The 24327-nt window shown below is 34.6% G+C and overlaps 1 protein-coding gene and 1 pseudogene across 17 annotated transcripts in view; both read left to right on the forward strand.

Annotated features, from left to right (window-relative positions):
- OR5L1D (olfactory receptor family 5 subfamily L member 1D) overlaps positions 1–24071 on the forward strand; it is a 106588-nt gene extending 82517 nt beyond the window's left edge. For 6 of the 17 annotated variants that reach the window (XR_011423591.1, XR_011423590.1, XR_011423593.1 and 3 more), the window contains one exon: positions 41–1257. Coding sequence is in view for 13 of the 17 variants with exons in the window: in XM_070228593.1 (XP_070084694.1) it covers positions 41–124 (84 nt within the window). In the remaining 4 variants the exon portion in view is untranslated. 17 annotated transcript variants of the gene reach the window in all.
- On the forward strand, positions 12177–13113 carry OR5D132P (olfactory receptor family 5 subfamily D member 132, pseudogene; annotated as a pseudogene).
- Positions 24072–24327: the final 256 nt, after the last annotated feature.

The raw sequence follows: 24327 nt of genomic DNA on the forward strand, positions 1-24327 counted from the left end.
GGCTTTTTAAGTTTTTTTGTTTTTGTTTTTTACTTTGCAGGTATTACAGATAGTGGCATTACGAAGAATCTTGCTATATTGTTTGATGAACATAAATATTTCCTTGGGGTATAGACCTGGGTAAATTTCTGAGTAGTATCTTATGCATGTGTTTATCTACTTTAAACATTATGAAATGAGACACAGAGCTAAGTCTCTCTAGAGAAACTCATGCAGCTATAATAATATAAGACATACTATATTTTAAGTAAAATAAAATTGCTAAATATAAAGAGGATTATTTCTAAATGTTATAGAGCTCTACCAACTAAGAAGAAATTACAATTCAAATATCCATACACTTGATAATAGATCTTCAAAACAGGTAAAGAAAAGATCCAGAGCTATAAGAAGAAATAGATAAGTCCTTCATTGCCATGGCAGAATTTAACGTACTTCTCCCATTGATGAATAAACAAGCAATACAATATCTAAGAATATAGAAGTTGTGAATTACATAATTGAAATATTTGACTAGTTAACTTTCAAAGAATATGACTACCAACAAAAACAGCATACATATGTTTTTCAGTGCACATAGAAAATTTACTACAATTGACTATTTGCTGGATCATAAAGCAAACCACAACAAAGATCGAAGGACTGAAATCATTCAGAATATTTTCTGTGACAATGAAATTAATTTAGGGATCACTAACTTATTCTTCAATTTTAACTTTACTGAATCTCCTTGTTTATGAATTTCTCATGTATATAGCACAGTGTTGAATTTAAGTATGTCCTTAAATTTATTAATCAGTATGTTCTGTTTCAGTTCTGTAATATTTTGTCATGTATAAGATATTTTACATCATACACATGCATGTATATTTATATGGATATGTAATACTCATAGGTGTGTATATATCTAGAGAAATGACTTTTCACCATTTTGGGTTTTTTGCTCATCTTTTAAGGAAGGTTTGTATTTTTGTCTTTATACTAATATCTGTATATATTGTTGATCCCTTTTATTTGTGTATTTACTTATTATAAATGAATTGAAATGAACTGTTAATGCTCTTTATTACTCAAACTGTATGATGTATAAGCAACCAAGAGCCAACACATTACTCCTAGTTTAAAATTAATAAACAGAAAAACAGGATAAAAATAAAAGGTGAGTTGATGCTTGAATTGTTACGTAATTTATCATCTTTGCACATATAGTCCCTTATCCCTGAAAGAAAGAGGATGGAATAAACGATCTTCAAGGTATATTCATACTGTGAACATCTTGTTTTCTATTCCTTTTCTCTGTTACTCTTTAGAGAAATTAATACACTGTGATTTTAGTGTCTTGGTTTAAATTATGGTATCACTTTGCCATCTAGTTGTTATTGTATTTGTACCACTTGTAAAGGAAAGAAATTCATACTTTGCTACTATTTGCAGAGGGATTTTTGTAGTACTGGACCTTATGAAAAAATTCTGCCAATTCCTATATAATTTGGTTGATAATGAGATTACAAATAGATGAAATCTGAACTGGCAATGTTGGAAGTAAGTGAAACCAATATTTCTTTCTCTTTATGTCAAATTAGAATAACCTTAAGAAAAAAAATTACCTCTTTTCTAATAACAAATAATACTAAACTGAGATTTAAGAGAGTCAATATCAAGTGTACCTTAACTCTTTAATCTTTTCTGAAATATGTGCCAGATTGTAGACTCAACTTAGATCAGAGAAAGATGAAGAAAATTGCCTGTAATCACATTAATTGAGAGTTATACTACACACAGAGCGCTAGTCATGGGCATACAGTTTATACTTTCCATTATCAAAGCTATCTATGTCTCTATCTACCTATCTACATCTATACTAATATCTATATATCTCTATCTCTAGCTATATATGTATATATCATACTGGATTTGGGAGGCTATTTTGAATTGAATTTCTTCTTATTGTATGCTATACTTACATACTTATATATGCTTGCATGAATGGTATCCTCATTTGAAGGAAAGAATTAATAAGTCTTACATTGAACCAAATCCCTTTTGGTTAGGAAGGTTAGAGCATGCTACTTAATTAGTGTAAGAGTCACTTTTTTGGAAAGGGTGGTTAAACCAATCCATGAGATACTTCTAATTTCTGAGATCTGAGAAACATAAAAATAATTTAAAAACAATAGAGTATTTAGGAACGCCCAAAATGAAGTGATCTTAGCTAGAGCTCCTATGAATATGAGGATTAGTCACAGAATATGGGAAATGCAGAGAAACATCGTAGAGTTTTGTTGTTTTATTGAGGAAGACTGGCCCTGAGCTAACATCCTTGCCCATCTTCCTCTGTTTTATATGTGGGATGCCTACCACAGCATGGCTTGCCAAGCAGTGCCATATCCACACCTGGGATCCGAACTGGCGAACCCCTGGCCACCAAAGCAGAACATGCGCACTTAACCACTGCCCTACGAGGTCAGCCTAAGGAGTTTTATTGTTTGTCTACATTCTTCCTCAAGAACCTCCCCGTTCCTTTTACTTACATTAAAGTTTTTATCTTTATAACCTCTTCTTATATCCTATTAATAAAATTGAGCAACAAAGGGATGCTAAGAATCATTCATACTATTCTATCTTTGGACACTCTGGAGAGAAAGTTCTTTTTCTTAATTCTGAAATTGGTTTTCCTGTGGTTTTTAATTTAATGGAATTAATTCTCTTTCTTGAATACACAGTAAACAAGACCAGCCAGTCTTTCACATTTTAGCCTTGAAATATTTGAAGACATTGGTCAGAGTCTCCTTTTACTTTTCTTTTGTGTTCCAGAAATCTCGAGGACATTAATTGGTTTATTAGATGCTTTATTGCAATATATACTTCTCACTGCTATTTACTTGACACTGCAGGGTACCTACACAGTTATTAATAGTTATTGGGAACCACTGGCTCACACAATGAGATGCTATCCAGGACACAATGCTTCCTTCCAAATTAAAATGAAAATGGGAGTTGCCTCTTTCTCTCTACGTAATCTATTTATGGAGTCAATATATCATAATATTAGAATGGGATCAATTTCATTCACAATATCTATACCTTTTTGACAACCACAACTTCTTCATCATTCCTTACTTGTTCTGTTGGCATGGGATCCTATTAAAGAGTTCAACCACACTGACCCCAACTGCATTCTGTTCACAATTTGGCTCTTCTGATCCTCCAACCTTATCTTTTACTGCTACCTGCATAAACTCTACTTCTAGTTGATAGGAATATGAGCATCCCTATTACTACATTGGCTCAGACTATCTTCTGCTTAAAAATTATTTTGTTTTGCTTTCTTGTCCCTGCAATCCTATCTTAACATTATAGTTCAGCTGGAAGTTCAAAATCCTATTGTGATTTTGCCAATGAGAAAAAAATCTTGGATGTTATTCAATTATCAGAACTTATGAAGAGTATTCCTAATGTGCTTGACAACAGTTTAAAGTAAAAAAAAAGAATGATAAAACAATGAAAACTTTGTGCATAGTGATCATGTAAAAAGTGTAGTATCTTTTTTTTTTTTTAAAGATTTTATTTTTTCCTTTTTCTCCCCAAAGCCCCCCAGTACATAGTTGTATATTCTTTGTTGTGGGTCCTTCTAGTTGTGGCATGTGGGACGCTGCCTCAGTGTGGTTTAATGAGCAGTGCCATGTCCGTGCCCAGGATTCAAACCAACGAAACACTGGGCTGCCTGCAGCAGAGCGTGCGAACTTAACCACTTGGCCACAGGGCCAGCCCCAAAAGTGTAGTATCTTTTAAAACAGCTGTTGTGCTTGATAGGTGGGGCTTCCCCACTGAGTCTGTGCCTGTGCCACTCCCTGTGACCATGGTGGGATCCTGGACTCTCCCACTGGTCAAGAGAATAACCACACAGGGGCTCAGCATTGTCTCCACCTGCTCCCACAGTCTTGCCAGTTGTACTGCCCCTTTGGGGATGCTGTAATACTGTGGACATTTGCGGCAGCTGAGGGCACTTTCCTATGTGCTGCAGATATGCCACATCTGTTCCTAGGGCACACCAGCCTTTGTGCTTGGTGGGCAGGGCTTCTCCACTAACACTGAGCTGAGTCTCTCCCTGGAGCTGTGGTGGGACTGTGGATTTTCCCACTGGACAAAGGAGTGATCAAGCTAGGGCTCAGGGTTGTTACCACCTGCTCCCGTGGTCCCACTGGGACTCACTTCCCCTTATGGGACTACAGTAGAGCTGCGGGAGTTTAAGGAAGCTGGGGGTTTGTTCACTCAGAATTGCAGTTGGAAGTAAGAATAATCACTAGGCTATTTATTTCATTGAATGCAGCAGTCACTAAAATAATCTTCTGGCCAATGTAGGGGTCAGAGCAAAACACAGAAACAAAGAGCTCGATCTTCAAGATCATAAACAAAATTACAATGAGTACCACAGAAATATAAAATATTATAAGAGAATACTATGAAAAATTATATGGCAACAAATTGGACAACGTACAGGAAATGGATAAATTTTTAGATTCTTAGCAGCACCCCAAAGTGAATCAAGAAGAAATAGAGAATCTGAATAGATCCATCACAACTAAAGAGATCGAAACAGTAATCAAATACCTCCCAAATAAAACTCCAAGACCCAGATGTCTTCTCTGGATAATTCTATCAAACATTCAAAGGAGATTTCCTACTTATCTTTCTCAAACTATTACAGAAAATTGAAAAAGATGGAACACTTCCTAAGACATTCTATGAGGCCAACGTTACCCTGATATCAAAGACAGACAAGGACAACACAAAGAAGGAAAATTACAGGCCAATATCACTGATGAACATAGATGCAAAAATCCTCAACAAAACACTGGCAAACGGAAGACAGCAATATATTAAAACAGATCATACACCGTGATCAAGTTCTATTTATACCAGGGACACAGGGATGGTTCTGATTTGCAGGAACATCTGCTAATGAATCAATGTGATACACCATATTAACAAAATGAAGAACAAAAACCACATGATCATCTCAATAGATGCAGAGAAAACATTTGACAAGATCCAACATCCATTTCTGATAAAAATTCTCAATAAATTGTTTATAGAAGGAAAGTACGTCAACATAATAGAGACCATGTACGAGAAACCCACAGCCAAATCATACTCAATGGGGGAAAACTGAAAGTCGTCCCTCTGAGCAAAGGAACAAGACAAGGGTGCCCACTCTTACCACTCTTATTCAACATAGTACTGGAGGTTTTGGCCAGAGGAATTAGGAAAGAAAAAGAAATAAAAGGAATCCAATCAGGCAATGAAGAATTGAAACTCTTGCTGTTTGCAGATGACATAATTTTATATATAGAAAACCCTAAAATATCTATCAGAAAGCTATTCGATGTAATCAATAATTACAGCAAAGTTTCAGGGTACAAAATCAACTTACAAAAATCAGCTGTATTTCTATATTCTAATAATGAGCTAACAGAAAAAGTCAAGAACACAATCCCATTTACAATCACAACAAAAATAATAAAATATCCTGGAATAAATTTAACCAAGGAAGTGAGAGACCTATACAATGAAAACTACAAGACTTTGCTGAAAGAAATTAATGATGACACAAAGAAATGGAAAGACATTCCATGCATATGGATTAGAAGAATAAAGATAGCTAAAATGTCCATGCTACCTGAAGCAATCTAGATTCAATGCATTTATCTTCTTTCAATGCATTCACAGTTCTAAGAATCTATTCCAAAGATAGAGTAACAAAACTATGTATAAATCACATATTCCCAAGCATTATTTATAATATCCATAGACTGGATAAAATCCAATATGAGGGTTGTTGATTAAACTATGGGTCAGAATAAAGAAGTATACAGCTATGAAAATGGAAAAAGGAATCTTTCTATATATTGCAATGGAGTGCCCTACAGGAGATTTTCTTATGTGAATAAAGACAAGACAGAAATTTTTTGTAGTGTGATAAATTGTGTGAGAGAAGAGGGAAAGATAAAACAAAAACTAATAAATATAGGAAGAGATGAAAGAAAACTTTTAGGAATATAAGTTATAATTTAGCTTTAATTTGGGTGAATGTAATATTTTACATACTTTAAAAGACATATTTATCTCAAAAAGTAAACAAAAAATCTCTAAAATTTAAAACAACAACAAACGAATCTATAATGTTGGACACATGGTCACACAGTGTTTCTATAAAAGACTTTAAACACAGCGTTTTGAGAGTATATCCTCATTGTGTAATGTTTATTTACTATAAATTAAATAAGTAACTATTGAAATATCGTTGAAACTAAAGTTGCAAACATAAAAGAGTTACAGCTCTAAAGGAAGAGAAGATATGCAAAAAACTTTTCATCTTAATTTGAAATAGAAATTTAGTTTGAAACACTTTTTCTCTTAAAAATAGTGTCACTCATAGTGACAACCTGGTAGCAATGAACATCCCTATTCCCAAAATTTTCTCTAAAGGGAAATCTTTGATCTCTAAACAGAACCAGAACTTTTTGGAAAAACAAATGATTTGAAGGCTGAGGTAGAAAATGTTATGACCCTTAAGCAACTTAATTTTCCAGAAAGCAAAAATGTTTTTAACAGCTAGTTGAATCATTTCAAAGAGATATAGGAGGCAGTTTGAAATGGTTCCCACTGGCTTACAATTAACATAAAAATGAATGTTGATTGCAATTAATTTAAAGGCATGAAATATGTTTAAATGTAAACATTTAAATCCAGATGCCAACAACATAAAAAATAATGTCACTGGTTACTATTAAATGAACTTTGCTGGGGATCAAATCATTACTTAGAAAACTGGTAAATAAAGAAGATAAATATTTATACTGGCTTTCCTTTATGAACTTTATATCAGGATTACCTAATAGTTTATGAGGGGAAATTCAGAAGAAATAAGAGCAGATAAAAGGATTGAGTTGATAAATCACAACTTTAGAGCTCCCAATAAAAAATGGTTCAAGGAAATGCTTTCAATAGATAGTAAAATCATTAAGTGAAAAGTTGATAAGAACTGTTAAAAGGAAGTAATCAAGCTGACGCTACCTGAATCCACAGATCAGACTAAGTGGCACTAAAATTTGGAGAACTAATTAACATGTACCTTACAATTTGGTGCAACCGGAAGTAGTCAGAACCACCTATGAAGAATTCTTGCCTAAAAGAAGCAGAGTGAAACTGAAGTAATAAATCTTGATGTGAGTATCAATTTACAAACATTGGTGCAGGAACAAGATAAATGACAAAGCAATAAGCTAAATACAGAACTTGCAGCATTCTACAAACGGTCCATGTTTTCCAAAAAGTTACCCGAACACACATATGTGTACAAACTCATACACGCGTGCAAACACACGAGGAACGGTACATAATAGAACATAATGTTACATAATAGAGAAAGCTTAGTTATAGCAAGGATATTTTTTTGATTTTTGAATCAAACTAACTGTAAAAATATATCTTTGAAGCAATTGGGGAAATTTAAACATGAGTTTGGTATTAAATTAAGAATACATTATTATTTTTATTAGGTGTAATTTTGACATGAGTGTTTATTTGAATGTTTATCAGTTTACATTTTTTATAAATTCCTTTTAATGACTTAGTTCTGTTAGCAAGTGGATTGATGGAGAAATATAATACCCTAAACATATAATTATATTTTAACTGACTCAAATTTATAAGACTGGAAGTCATGGACTCGCTGTCCCTAAAATGTCTCAACCCTTCAGGACAAAGAACACCATACATAGTCCTGTTTTCTGGGCTTCACACAGCACTTTTGGCCAAAAATACATTTGGGACAGGAAAAATATCCGTGTAGAAAGCAGTTCTTGTAGTTCCTTGTTTTGAGACTTGCAGCATTGGCTGAAGTACTTTTTGTTTTCATGAATGCCTTCAAAAGACTTAAAGTTTGAAAATTACATTGATAAACCTCTTTTACATTTACAATCTCAGTTTATATTGCAGACCGGAATTTATTTCATGGTAGTTTATTAATGAAAATGTACTGCAAATGTGCTCAACTAATGTCATCTCATATTTTGTTATCGTTCTAATAAATAACAACACTGTGGCATAAATACAGCTTTAAAGGACATCCATAAATGTCCCAGATAGATGTCCTTGTTTTTCTTTCTGCCATAAATAATGTCATTCTGAAAAACCCATTGTATTTTTACAAAAGGGATTTAGAAGGCATGAAATATCACCACAAACTGCAAATTATTGAGATGCATTAAAAAAAAACAAACCTGATTGTCGATTTGAAAATCAGTAGTATTTGCTGCTGTCTTTGGCAAAAACTCAACACTCTTCCCCCAGGTATTTGCATAATTTACTCTCTCACTTCATAATGGTCGATACTCAAATAACACCTCACTATGGTCTTTGCTGAGCTCCCTGTTTAAAGTGACACCTTCAATTTTATATTTCTTCCATTTATAATTACGGGAAATTATTATGTATTTTTTTGTTTTTTTGTACCCCCAATTACATATAAATTTGTTGACAAAGGGGAGTTCTTTGTCTTTTTCCCCAATACCTAAGAGAGTACCCAGCTCAGGGTAAACCTGTAATAAATATTTATTGAATCAATGAATGAAGGAAAGAAAAATTAGCAATTATGTATCCCTATTATGTACTCAACCTTCTTTCCCTGGTTTCTGACTAGAGAGAAAATTCAGCAGAGTGCACATTTCTTTTGGCATGTTTTTCTTTTATTTTGACTGCCCAGTTTCAATAATCACATCTAAAGCATCCTTATTGTTCTTTGTGAAGTATCTCTTTTCTCAAACTTAAACCCTTCATGGTTCAGGTAGGTTTGGCTCTATTCCAAGTTCCTTGAAAGGTCATGTTTATCATTCCGTAAAGATTCATGGTATACTTACTTTATGCTAGTCACTGTTCTAGACACTTAGACTATATCAGTGAATATATTCTCTGCTTTCCTGGACATTTTATTCTAGGAGGGGGAAACAAACAATATGAAAGAATGTAATAAATAATGATTAAACATATATTTGAACCATGTTACATACTTGAAACACTAAATTGGGTAATGCAGTAACCCCTGGAGTATAATAGTATGTTCATGGAAGTTTTCACTGAAAAGGTGCATTTGAACAAAAACTTAAGGGAAAGCATTCCATGGTAGACAAAAAAAGTGGTAGAAAGGACCATAAGGAAGGAGTGTGTGATATTTTTTGAGAAACAAAAAGTGAGGAACAAAAGCCAGGTGGCCAGATTAGCTGGAGAAAGTAGAGGGGAGAAAGAGTAATAAAATAGGACAGAGATTTTAAAGTAACAGGACAGACGGTTTTCCCAAATTAATATTTAACTTTGTAAATATCATTGCTTTAGCTCTCTATGGATCACGATGACCTAAAAGATGGATCTTCACACTTGTCCGATATGGTAAGAATGGATGGTATAGAGGAAGAGGGTTGTGCCCAGCATATAGTAATCAGTTAATACCAGATAATGATGACTTCTATAATTACATAGTTTTGGTAATTGAAGGAAGGTATGGAAGTGATTGGGGGCTGGAGGAAGAGACTAAATAAAACTTCATTTCATATAAATAAAATGCCCCTCATGTTGCTCCAGGTTTTCTAGTACACAAGAATTACATCAGAGAAAAGTCATTGATTTTAACTGTTTACTTAATGACTTCAAGACAATGGGGCAATAGGTGGTCTCTAGGGTTCCTGTCCCAAAGGTAGTGACTATAGCTATAAGAATGCATACATCACTCTCAACCTGCCGTGGTCCTTCCTTTGCCATCAGCAGATTTGTTTTAAAATTCTGTGGAAAGATTGATGTTAATTTCAATGTGTTGTATGTAGAAAACAACATGAGGGATGGAACTTGCCTTTTGTATCTAGACAGTTCTTGAAAATATTTAGTCAAAAGTTACATATCTGAACATGCAAGGAAGAGGATGACCATTTACTTTATAGAACTTTGCGTTAGAGGGCCTGGCTCAGCTGAGCTCCTCACTAACAGCCCATGAACAACAGCTACTGGCATGGATGGGGAGAGAAGAGCTCTGAGAATTTGAGGGACTGTGCGTTGTCTTGATTCTGTAAAATTTTTGAAGGGGAGTCAAGTTAGAATACAAAAATGTTTAAATAAAATGAAACAAGTAGAGATTGAATAGACTGTCTAGTGAAAATTAAAAGGGACCAGCTTTAATTAAGATTATAAAGCAGGAAACAGTTGTCCTGTGAGAGCAAAAATTACAACAAAATGGGGAAAGAATTATAAGAAAGAAGATTTTAACTGTTATATTTTCTATATAGCATTTGGGACACAAGAGGCATTATATTAAATATATAATATTAGTTTAAAGTGAATTCCTTTTTTTTCAAAAAAGATTGGCACCAGCGCTAACATCTGTTGCCAATCTTTTTTTTTTTTTTCCCTCCCCAAAGCCCCCGGTACATACTTGTATATTGTAGTTGTAGGTCCTTCTGGTTGTACTCTGTGGGATGCTGCCTCAGCATGACCTGATGAGCGGTGTCATGTCAGCACCCAAGATCAGAACAGGTGAAACCTTGGGCCACCAAAGCAGAGCACGTGAACTTAACCACTTGGCTACATGGCTGGCTGGCCGAAAATGAATTCTTAAATGCCCTAGCTAAATTAAATATTGTATTAAGAAAAAAAGCTTGATAATTAGAATGTCTGGCTTTGCAATGGATTGTCTTTTGAGGTTGTCTTTAATATTCAAATTTATGGGTATAGAAACAGGACCATTGAGGGTCTCAGTTTTGCATATGATCTGACATTTTATTGATGAGCCATCTGAAATCTATTTCTTGGGTCCTGAGACCAGAGATAATCTTACCACAAATGATAAAGAAAGAGTTTTCCAGAATGGTAAGATCTTAGAAGTATTGGCAACAGTTTAGAGAAATATAATTCTCTTGTATCACTATTTCCTCATGAAATGTCTTCAGAGTGCAATACTACCTCAATTTATAATCTCTCCCCTTCATACGTAATATAGGACAGAATGAATATCCTATATGTCTTGAAGGGAGAACAGAAAGAGAGTAAGACAGAGACTTAGGAAGGGGCAGTTTCTAAGTCAGAGTCTTTACTATAGTTCATTATTCCTGAGAGAGAAAATTTCCCTAAATGTCATTCCTATTTCATCTTGATGTTGCTTTCTAGTATAACTCTGTGGCATGTATGCTGTCTTTGGACTATTTCCCATAGGTTTAGAGTCTCTAGTTTGTCAATTAAAAGTATGATGATTTAATAAAGGAAATATGTTAGCATCTAGACTAGAATATGGATCAGAGTCTGGTGTAATAAAATGGATACAGGGCTGGGAGTCTGGGGATCTGGGATCTAGTCATAGTATGTAGATTGGTCCTTATTTGCATTTCATTGGGAAAGCCAAGACTCTCCAGCTTTTTGTTTTGTCACCTCCACAATAAAGAAGTAGACTACATTATCTTTATCATCAGCTCCATTTTTATTATTGCATAAGTATTCAGGAAGGATTGACTCCCTGAACTGAAGGGCATACTCTGAAAATAATTAATTAAGGTTAATTTTGATAACAGATTTACTGAGTCAGATCCAAAAGCAAAGATTAAAGTGCTATATGGAATTAACAATAAAGGCACAGATGTAAAGTATTAGGGGTGTTCATTCTTAATGTCACAGTGTGAGTATACAATGCAAAAATTAATATTTTCAGAAATTTCTCATTTTTGTTACTGACTATAGGACTGACTTAGTCATTGCATTATGCTAGGCTTATCTTTTATGAACTTACAATGTTCAAGGAGAGCTGAAAATGTTATGAAAATATTTGACAACATAACTATAAATCTCTCGATTTCGTATTCTTATTTTTAAATATTAAAAAATTACAATTGAGAACTTAAAAAAGTAATTCAATAATTGTATTGTTTTTACCTAAAGAAAAATTTAAAATTTTAAATGGTTATGTTTGAAAAGTTTAGACATTGAGCATGTCGTAAATAAAAATTACACAGAGAAATCCTGAAAGATATTTTGCTTTGTTTTCCAGTCTTGGTAAGGTTAGTTAACCAAGCTTCTTATATCCTCATTCTCCTTAATCTTTTTGTTTTCAGGACTGATTCAGACTCTAACAAACAGAAACCATGTTGCTGTCAGAGAGAAATAAAACTTGGGCCACGTTCACTCTCTTGGGCTTCTCAGATTTCCCAGAACTGCAAATCCCTCTCTTCTTGATTTTTCTGGCCATCTACAGTGTCACTGTTGTAGGGAATATTGGGATGATTGTAGTAATCAAAATTAACCCCAAACTACACACCCCTATGTGCTTTTTCCTCAGCCACCTTTCATTTGTGGATTTCTGCTATTCCTCCATCATTACTCCCAAGACCCTGGTGAACCTAGTTGTAGAAGACAGAACAATTCCATTTATAGGATGTGTAGTACAATTGTTTTTCTGTTCTACCTTTGCAGTAACTGAATTCTTTTTATTAGCTGTAATAGCCTATGATTGCTTTGTGGCCATTTGTAACCCTCTGCTCTACACAGTTGCCATGGCCTAGAAACTGTGCCGTGCTAGTGGTCAGATCATATGCATGGGGAGTAGCTTGTTCCTTGATATTCACATGTTCCGCAATCAAGTTATCATTTCAAGGTTTCAACACAATTAATCATTTCTTCTGTGAATTCTCCTCATTGCTGTCCGTCTCTTGCTCTGATACTTGTGTCAACCAATTGCTGCTTTTCATTTTTGCCACCTTGAATGGGGTCAGCACACTACTCATCATTCTCATGTCTTATGTGTTTATCATTGTCAACATCCTCAAAATGCATTCAGCCGGTGGGCGCTGCAAAGCCTTCTCCACCTGTGCCTCACACCTGACCACCGTTACTATCTTCTACGGCACCATCTTCCTCTACTGTGTGCCCAACTCCAAAAACTCCAGGCGCACAGTCAAAGTGGCATCTGTGTTTTACACCGTGGTGATCCCCATGTTGAATCCTCTGACCTACAGTCTGAGAAATAAGGATATCAAGGCTACAGTAAGCAAAATAGTGGACAGTAAAGTATTTCCTTATTAAGAATATTATTTTAGGGTCGGCCTGGTGGCGCAGCGGGTAAGTGCGCATGTTCCACTTCTTGGTGGCATGGGGTTCGAAGGTTCAGATCCCGGCTGCGGATATGGCACTGCTTGGCAGGCCATGCTGTGTTGGCATCCCACATATAAAGCAGAGGAAGATCGGCACGGATGTTAGCTTTGGGCCAGTCTTCCTCAGCCAAAAGAGGAGGACTGGCAGTAGTTAGCTCAGGGCTAATCTTCCTCAAAAAAACAAGAAAGAAAAAGAAAAGGAATATTATTTTAGTAGAGTTTGTCCCTGACATGTAAGTAAATACTGCACATAAAAGTTGATTTTAAAGAAACCTTTACAATTATGAAGAGTTAATCTTGTATAATGGAAAGATCATGGATTTTGGTTCAAACAGAGTAAACTTGGCTCTGTCTCTTACTGGAAAATAAGACAGCCATCTCTCTCATCTTGAATTTTTCATCTACAAAATTGAGATAACATAAAATAGCTCTTAACCTGACTGTGAAGATTAAAAGACTATATGAATATCATGTGTAAAACCTTGTATAATCTCAATAAACAATTTTATCCTCTTATACATGTGGTACACTACGCTTTCAATAAATATATGAATATCTCTCACAAAAGTACCAATAGCAGTTAAAATACAACTAGTTTTCATCCTTCAACGAATGTAAAATCCAGTGTTGACAGTAGGGCAGTGAAGAAAGTGACCTTTGTCTAAGGTAGAAAATAATAAATATCATAGAGAATTTGAGAGAAAGAAAAGTTTCAAATCCATTTAAAGACTTTAGAGAAATTCCTTCATAAAATAGGTATTGTTTGAATTTGTCCTTGGATAACAGAACAGACAGAAGTTTAGGAGACACATTTCAACAAGCTTTGTTGAGAAGACAGAAGCATGGTAAGATCAAGGAAACCAAAATGTAGTACTGAGTCAATGATGCAACAATTTTTTTATTGAGTGAATACTTTATAGCATGCATGTATGTGTGTGTATTTTTGTGTATACAGGTTACTTGGAATGAATGGAAAGTTGGTAATATGTGATCTGTATTCTGAATGTGTTTCAAAGGAGCTCCTGTATGGCAGGATGATAAGCTGTGATAGGCTCCACCAGAGCCTGAGAAATAGTAGAGTGGATCTCAAAAAATATTATAGGCAAAAAGTAAGCAGGATGAGTGTCTACCCAATCTGTATTTTATGCTATCATTTTGCCTATAACACGTCAAAAACATGATCAGTTCTTTATGATTCTTTTTTCTGAACATCAGTGTAATCTCTGAATCCTCAACTGAACATCCACCTTAAAAAAAAGTGTGGGGTACGCCTAGTGGCATAGCAGTTAAGTTAGCGCTCTCCACTTCAGCAGCCTGGGTCCACCGGTTTGGATCCCTGGTACAGACCTATGCACTGCTTATCAAGCCATGCTGTAGCAGGTGTCCCACATATAGAGGAAGATGGGCACGGATGTTAGCTCAGGGCCAATCTTCCTGAAAAAAAAAAATCCTGTTTGGAGTTGCCTCAAGTGTTGAAAATTAATCAGCTATGTAACTTCATTCAAAATAAAGTGAAAACCAGGCAGTCATTAGCATTAAGACCTATTTCACCTGGTAAATAAAAAATACTAGATTTCTCTAACATCAGTAACTCACTTTTGCTTGAATGTCTTGTACACCCTTTTGCTTCTCTTTACTCAATGTGTCTACATAAAATTCCAAACTAGTCATCAGTATAATGGAAGAAATAAATTTCCAAGTGTGTTTTGGTAAGGCAGAACAACTAAGGTGGGGGATAATTTTATATGGATTCAAAACACTTATTTGGAATGTTCATATTATTTTAAACTTGTGATCATTATCAAAATGTTGCAGTCATATATATTATATGATAAGAAATCAATGAAACAACCCCATTGTACGGAAAGATAAAATATGTAAGAAACAGTGTTTTGGATATTGGATGTCGGATGAAGGAATGCTTTTCTCTTCTATTGACTTCTGTTTCTCTAGGTATTCACAAATATCTTGTTTCATACATATTTAGCAATTATACAATTTCTAATTTTCTTTGAAATTAAAAAATTATTTATATTAATCTTAAATTGAATTCATGATGATTAATGCCTCTTTATAGAGAATTTTATTTTACTTCTGTCCTGCTTGGAACAAGGATGACCACATTTTGTGGTAGAACTAACGCAACCCATTTTGCTTTTACTTTGAGGAAATCACGGCATATGATATTTAAATGACCTGGCCCATTGTTGATGGAATTAATGCAATCATTCAAGACTCCAGACACATCAGATGTACAATTTCCACTAAATACCAGCATACAGTCATATTATTTTCATTTTCAATTTGTGACATTTCAGATTCTTTATGGTAGATTCTGTAGCTTCTATGTAGAACATGAGTTATGTTAGTAACCTTCACATTTTTTGGTCATGTACTTCTCAAGAATTTAATTTTACATATAAAATATTTCATCATGAATTTAGCAGCAAAAAGTGTAATTTGCAGTGCATAGCATAATCTGTTTAAAATACATAAATAATATCTGAAAAAGCTTTGTGCCTTTCCTTCTCTTGAACTTATATTCAATCCTACTCTCCCCACTGAACATTACAATTTTATTAATCAGATTCATACTTTTTATTTCATGATGCTTTTGGGAAAATCAGAAGTTTTTCTTTCTGTATTGAGTTAACCTTGTAATGATTCAATAATAATTGCACCACTAATTAAAAATATAATTGCATTGAAAATTTGGATAAATATAATTAATCAAAATTAAAAAATATTTTAGGACATATTTCTTCATATGATTAATATTATGAGTATATGTCTGCATTATTTATTTTGATTAATTAATGTATCCTTGGAAAGACATCACTTAATTTTAGAAAGCAAGAGGGTTCAGAATCATTTCTATTTCCATTTTGTAAAAATGAAAATACTGAGACTATTCAGTCATATTAAATGTAAATGAGACTAGAAATTCTGCCAGAAATAGTGCTTTAATAGGAATATCACTCAACTCTTTCAACTCCATCCAAGTTATATGACAATTTGTCACAATGATCTTTCCTGAAAATATTTTTCAATAATGCATTAAACAAAATTAGATTGTCTTCCAATTTTGCTAAGGGTCAAAATTTTGGAAATTATATCTTTCAAAAGGAGTTGTTACCCAGGGACATAGAAAACTTGGTTCAAATTCTTTAGTCCTTTCCGTATCCAAGCCTCCTTTCAACTCTTCTGATCAAATGGCAGAATCATTTTCTCTACTCCTGGGATGTAAGCTGTTTTTGTGCCTAGCTTTGTCTAGCTGAAGTGACACTGCATTAGTTTCAAGCCTCTGAGAGGGCTTGTGAATCTTTCACAATCTGGAATTTTCATAGTCCCTTAGAAAAGCTGTTCTGTGAACAAGCACAGGCTAGCATATTGGATAATGAGAAACATAGACACCAGACTTGAGTGTGAAGCCTCCGATCATCTAACCCACCAAGCTAATATCATACACATAGCTAACCACGCCAAGATCAGTCATGTCAGGATCAGATCAACAGAAACTAATTTACTGACTCATGCAATACTGACCAGTGCAATAAATAGCTATTGGTTTTAACTAATATGTTTTGGAGTGGTTTGTTATGCGATCATTAGAACCACCCATGTTCACGGCCAGCCAGGTGGCTCAACGGTTAAGTTCTCATGTTCTGCTTCAGTGGCCTGGGGTTTGCTGGTTTGGATCCTGGGTGCTAACCTATGTACCACTTGCCAAGCCATGCTGTGGCAGGCGTCCCACATATAAAGTAGAGGAAGATGGGCATGGATGTTAGCTCAGGGCCAGTCTTCCTCAGCAGAAAGAGAAGGATTGGCAGCAGATGTTAGCTCAGGGCTAGTCTTCCTCAAAAATAAAAAAGAAAGAAAAAAGAAAAAAAAAAGAACCACGCATTTTCTTAATTTCTGAAAATGTTACCACAAAGACTTTCCAAGTCTTATATAACAATTAAGCATATCTGCTATTCTTCCAGTTACAGTTACCTTTATTAAAACAATGGAATTAAGAAGTTTAGAAAATTTAACATACTGTTGATTTCATTGAGCCTTACAATACAATATTTTACTACAGTGGTATTATTATATGTGTTTTAAATACAATTCATCAAAAACAGAGCTTCATATTGATATTATTCAATTTAGAAATAATGACCATGAAATCAATTTCAATAAAATTTGTATATTTAAATCAGTTTTTAAAAACTCCTGCCATGTCTTTAAGTCTAAGACAAATAGATAAACAAAGTAATTTTCCTGTATGTGGGTTGCTGAGATGATATAAAACATCACTGCCAATGATACTCTTTATAGATAGTCTTTTAGTTTTTCTGTCATGGGGCTCTCTCCTTCAGGAGGATGCATTTTGTGACAATACTTTCATGGTGCACTAAGAACAAAAAGAATAGATGTTAAAAATTCGTGTCATCAATCTACTATATATCTGATTTCAAAACATCACTGTATTGGCTAAAATCCATGTCTAATGCCATCATTTTCCATGAAAAGAAATATGTACTATATCTCAGGGTCATGACAAGAAGTCATGCCATGGATTTGAAGTGTCTTCATTAAAGAAAACTACAGGATTCATGAAAAACAGTATTTCAAATTGTCCTTATGTTTTGGAAGTTTGCTTTCATTTTTCTGATTGGGGCAATTCACATAGTAATATGCAAATAGTAAGAGGAATCCTTAGTTTTGAAAAATGTGAGAAATGGGATTGTGAGAGTGCTAGGTGAAACACAGACCTGGAAACACTCTTCAAACTCAGAAAATGATCAGATGGATCAATTTTAGGAAAATATGTATAGGTCGTTGAGAATTTCAAAAGTGATTACCTGTAACTAATTACATCCATGGAGTTCTTGAAATGTTGGGTATATCCAAGAGCACAAACACCAGACAGTAGTTTGAACACTGTTGGTTTAGGAAGACATTATATGGTCAGAAAAGGAGCAGACCTGGGAGAGGTCCTTGAGGCAATCCCATTTAATGATGTCCGTCATTGAATAAGGAGTATCATATCTCAGCACCCTTCAGTAGCTTTGCTTTTCCTCACAGGGTCATATGTGTGGCACAATATAAAATGCAGCATTTAGTCTCATTCTATCAGTGATTCTGTGTGTGACTTTGGGCAAGTTGGATCTGACTATGCCTCAGTCACCTCACTCATAAAGTTACACAACTATACCAGGCTCACTTATTTTTATAAAGATGAAATTTGTTAATAGTTGTATTCAGGATAGTACCAGAATATAGGAAGTGGTCAATAAATGTGAGAAATTATCATTATTTTCAGTAAAAGAGTTCAGTATCCCCACCCCTTTCTGGTATTTGTCAGAACTCTGGTGTGGCTTCAGCCCTTATGCCCTCCAGGAAGGAGTTTTTGAGTATAAGACAGGCAAAGTTTATAAGACGTATCCATATATTTCACTAAGGCAATGGGATCCCTGACTCACAGAGCAATGCTTGGATGTATCATATAAGGCTCTGAAATTCATCATGAACTCTGGAAGTAATCACGTTAAATTATAATAATATGTACCAAGTTGTGATAGTATTTTCCCCTGTTTATATCTCATAGGAGTCATTAATTGTTTGAGTCTCAAGTTGTAGTTTTCTCGATATCACGTTGATGTCCCACAGAGATCAATGATGATTTGGAGAAGCTTAAGAAACATGGGCCCCAGAGATACCCACACAAAAACATAAAGCCTAAAACATTTTCCATCATAGCATCTTCAGAAATAGGGGAAGCAATATCTATCCCACAGTTTGGTTAGTTGGACTACACTCTGGTTTTTGGGAATGGACATGAATGACATTTTCTGGGATCTGGATGCTTGCTATCTTTTTCTTATGGGATAATTTGTTATAGCCTTGTGTAAGAGAAGGAGAAATTGTAAATGAAGGCAGTGGTATTAGACACATTTTTAAAAATCTGTATTTAGCTTTCTCTTAACTAGAGAGTGTTTTAAGTGCCATGTTTTGAGCACTCATTTATGAAAATATTTTCCATTTCTATATTGAAAAATAAGCTTAATGGAAAATGAGAACAGTTTAATCTGCAGAATCAAGTATCTTGTAATAGTATTAGTGTAAGAGGGAAAAGAATGTCAAGAAATTGGAAAGAATGCTTGATTTCTCTCTCCTTCCCTCTTTTTCCTTTCTCACATTAACTCCTTCTATGGAATGTGGTAAAGAGTGCATGGAGATTTTCCTGACAGTCACTCTGATGCTGAGAGTGGTAGTAAGTTGTCCTCAGGACTGCTCATGTGGGAACACAGACATGGAACCACCTCAGAAGCAGAAAAGAGAGCAACTGTTTTGGCCTTGTGCAAAGCACTTTGAAATGTCTCTTCATAGTAGGTTTCTCAACCTTGGTCCTATTGATGTGTGGGCCAGATAATATTTTGGTGTTTGCATGTGCTATTGGTGTGTGTGGGGGCTGGGGCAAGGACTGTCGCATACATCATAGTGTTTAGCAGCCTCCTTAGTCTCTACCCACTAGATGTCAGCAGGGCCCCGCCTTATCTTGACAAGCAAAAATGTGTCTAGGCAATGACAAATTTCCCACGGGAATCAAAACAACTCCTGGTTAAGAACCACTGCTTCATAAGTAATCAACAACCTGATTTTTCATCTTTAGGCTTGAAAAAAGGAAGAAGTTTATACTCAGAAAAAGATAAATAACTTACTTTTATTGACTGTTGAAGAGAGAAACCATATCATCAGAATAATTATTTGTTTTCAAACTGGGATTTCTTAATATATACATCCTTCAACTCTTTGAAATCATTTGAAGAATCAGGAAAATACTTGGCTGTAGTGAGTTTTCATACAGATTCTCTTTCCTCTGGGGATTACCAACTAGTGCCTCACAGTCAGGTACATGTCTACCAACGGTCAGGAAGGAGAGAACAAATGAGAGTGTTCTCATCATCTATTGTCATTTTCTATTTGTCAAAGGCCTTGAATGTATCCTTCCTTTATTAAAAAAAAAATCACACCCTCCTTCCCCATTCTACTCCATAAGTCTTAAATTTTGTGAGAACTCGGGCAAGTTTCTACATTGCTTTTTTAAAAAAAATTGATTGGAACAAAATACTTCTGTGTCATGGGTGTTGTGAGGATTATGTAAACAACGCAATTTATATAAACAGGTACAATATTCTGCCTGTACAATCTGGCTTACTGTTTTTTAACTTGCCATTTTATCATAGCCATTTTTCAGCTCATTAAAAGTTCCTCAAAATATCATTTTAATAGTTGCATACTTTTCCATAATGTATAAGTACCATAACGTGAGTTATTTTCCTCTTGTTTGACACTTTATTTCTAAGTTTTATTTTCATAAACAATGCTGCAATGCAGCAAGCATTTGTGTTAATAATTTTATATTCACATCTTCGAGTAGTTCTACAAATAGATTTAAAGCAGGGGATTCATTTGTCAAATAGGTCTTTATAAGGCTTCGGAGTCATAGTTACTGGAGGTTTGAACCAGGGTACCAATTCCAGGAACAATGGTTGACATTGACTTGTATAATTAACAAAATCACTATGCTAATTTTATAGAAAAAATGCTAATATAGAGTATAAAAGCTGCTGTTTTCATCTAAAACATATGGAAAAAATAATCAGCACTGGTGGCTTAACACTTAAATAAGCATATCTTAAATAAGCATATTTCTCATCATTTCAGTGGAAAAAAGAGAAAAGGGTACTATGTATTACAAAAATTATTTCCTGGGATCCCAATATTTCCAGTACTGATTAAAGGGAAATAGAGATTTTAGTTTCAAAAAATAATATGGCTAATTAGATAATTAATGACTCAGTTTCAAGCTCTTAATTGTATAGGACTAGTTTAAGGAATTGTATAGGCTTTTATGGATGTGAATGCTTTTGTGTGATCTGTGATTTTAACTGTGAGCTCTATGCATTTGTATGCTACAATGCCTGAACTTTTCCTAAACTTCACAAAAGCAACGTACTATTTCTTTGCTGAAAAAATTAACTATCCTGCTTATTCTAATGTCTTTTTTAGGAGACAGTCAAAATGGAATTTGGGATCATACAATGGAGAATAACTACTAATATTGTTCTCCCATCTCAATAAAGTGGGGACATGGCCAAGGAGAACTGCACCACTGTGGCAGAGTTCATTCTCCTTGGATTAGCAGAGGTCCCTGAATTGAGAGTCTTCCTCTTCCTGCTGTTTCTTCTCATCTATGGAGTCACAGTTTTGTGCAACTTGGGCATGATTGCACTGATTCAGGTCAGCTCTCGACTTCACACCCCCATGTACTTTTTCCTCAGTCACTTCTCCTTTGTGGATTTCTGTTACTCCACAATCATTCTGCCAAAGATGCTAGCTAATATCTTAAATGAAGACAAAGCCATTTCCTTCCTGGCGTGTGCTGTGCAATTCTACTTGTTTTGCACATGTGTGGTAACTGAGGTCATCCTGCTGTCTGTGATGGCCTATGACCGTTTTGTGGCCATCTGTAACCCACTGCTGTACATCGTCACCATGTCCAACAATCTTTGTGTGGAGCTGGTGTCCTGCTGCTACCTCTGGGGGACTGTGTGTTCACTGATTCACTTGTGTTTAGCTCTTGAGATCCCATCCTATAGGTCAAATGTGATTAACCACTTCTTTTGTGATCTGCCCCCTCTCTTATTTCTTGCTTGTTCTGATGTCACTATGGGTGAACTGTTGCTATACATTGTGGCCAATTTCAATGAAATCATCACCATCATGATTATTCTCACCTCTTATTTCTTTATTCTTATCACAATCCTGAGGATGCGCTCTGCAGAGGGAAGATGCAAAGCCTTTTCCACCTGTGCCTCCCACCTCACAGCCATCCTTCTCTTCCATGGAACAATCCTTTTCATTTATTGCCGACCCAGTTCTGGCAACAGTATGGATACTGACAAAGTAGCCACGGTGTTCTACACTGTAGTGATCCCTATGCTGAATCCTCTGATCTATAGCTTGAGAAACAAGGATGTGCAAGAAGCTCTCAGAAAAGTGGTGGGCTCCAAAATATTTTCCTAGAGAATATTTTATTAACAGGATTCAGTGTCCCAAAGTGGAGACTGGTGAAAGGGTACAGCGATGGACTTCAGTGTTGAAGTGTTGAAGTGGAGGTAACAGTCAAGCAGCAGGTAGTTATGAGTGAGTCTTTTTGATTCACTTATCTGTGTGCCTATTCCATGTACAAGGGTAGGATTCAGCATATCTTGGAATTTACAGATTACTTCTTTGCTGTTATTTATTCAAAATGAATTAATTGAGTATGGTTAATGGACTCAAGATACACATATCGTTTGCTGTAAAAGCTTCATAAGCTTAATGAAGAAATCACAAGAGTCACATTTTATTTCAGTATTCATTATGGAAAATATGATTCAATTCCAAGTTGAATTCCTATTATTTTACAATGAAGAACACACCCTTGTCAGATTATGCACAGAATGTGTACATATCCTGTTTGCTATTTCTTGCTTTCTTTATTATTTTTTGTTGTTGTCATTGCAATGTCCAGTGTTTTTGGAATTTCAGAGACTATGACGAAAAATGATGACATTAGTAATAATTATTTCACAGAAATCTTAGAAAAATTATATTACTTGTCATGTGCAATGAGCTTAGAGTAATTCCTGGCATGTAACTAGCTCTCTGTCTCTGTCTCTCTGTCTCTCTCTGCATCACTCTGTCTTTCTCATATGTTTTACTATATGTAGTATATTTATATATACTTGCAATCATTTAATAACCATTGTTATGACTGGCAACCTTTCTGACTTAGGCCTATTGTTTCACTTTATCTTTCAATTTTTATCTTCATGCTTATTTTACAATATTGTGGATCAAATGACTACTGTGACAGATAAATGCACTTCTAACCCCTGTTTATGTTTTTGGTTGTATCTTTACTGTTGATGAAATGATCTTTTTCTCCTTTTCTCCATGTGTCTAAACCACATTTCTTCTTTCAATCCTTATTCACACGCACCCTTCAGTATTTGTGAAGGGGGTGAGGAATGGTCGTAAATAACTGAAGTCCATTATATGAATTACTGAATCATAGAAATGTAGATCCAGCATTAAACTTTACTTCTATGTTTTGTCTTGGGTCAAATAAAATGATTTAGTCAAAGCACATAAAACAGCAAGAAAAAGTGTAAAAAGAAACACCTTCTCTATAATAATATGTTTATATTAGACAGGAAACATTATAATGATGATTTATTCAAAGGATAATTTATTTCTGTGTCAAACTAAAATTTAGGGACAGACTAGAAAAAAAGAAGAATTCAAAAAATAGATGTATTTAATGTTCAATGATTTTTAAACTCTTCTCCGTGAGGTTTCTGTTCACTTTGCTCCTACTCCCATTGGGTGTTAATATTCTTCATAATAATTTACAAGACATTTTACATTTAAAAACATTAACCTCAGAGGATAATATCTGCACAATTTGTTAATGTCTTTTAATTTTATGTATTTGGCATTCTTTTTGATATTTAGTTTACATTTTTTATGTAGTTATACTCAATTATTAGCAAATTAAAAAAGAATGTAGTGAAAATGAATCCTGCTCCATTCTATATTTTATCTCATCGTTGTATGATTTTTATCTTAAATTTTAATAAGTACTAAATTTATTGATTTTTATTTATTTTGCATATGTTTGCTGAATGAATGAAAGCTTACAAAGGAATTGTCCAACTCCCTTTCCCAAACTATATAATAATGTCACAGCACCATTTATTGAGTATCCTTTTCTTCTCTCTTGTATGTAATATATCTAATTTGTAATGAATGTAATATGTCTATTAAATATTAAAAATTAAATATTTTAATAAATTGTGTTCTTAGCATTGATACTTCTACCAGACCCTGGAAAATATCCTACAGTCCTTACTCCATCTTCTTTAGTAAAGAATAAGGATACATTATTTTATAATGCTTTTTAACATTCAAAATACAAAATTTGTCTATGAGACTGCTGGTATTATGCAAGACTAAAATATACTATCTCTCATCGATTAGCCACTGCCATATTAATACGTTGACAGAACTACATTGTGCCCTTAGCTGTATACAAGAATCCTTGGTGACG

Source organism: Equus caballus, chromosome 12 (assembly GCF_041296265.1).
Source record: "Equus caballus isolate H_3958 breed thoroughbred chromosome 12, TB-T2T, whole genome shotgun sequence".
Taxonomy (NCBI): domain Eukaryota; kingdom Metazoa; phylum Chordata; class Mammalia; order Perissodactyla; family Equidae; genus Equus; species Equus caballus.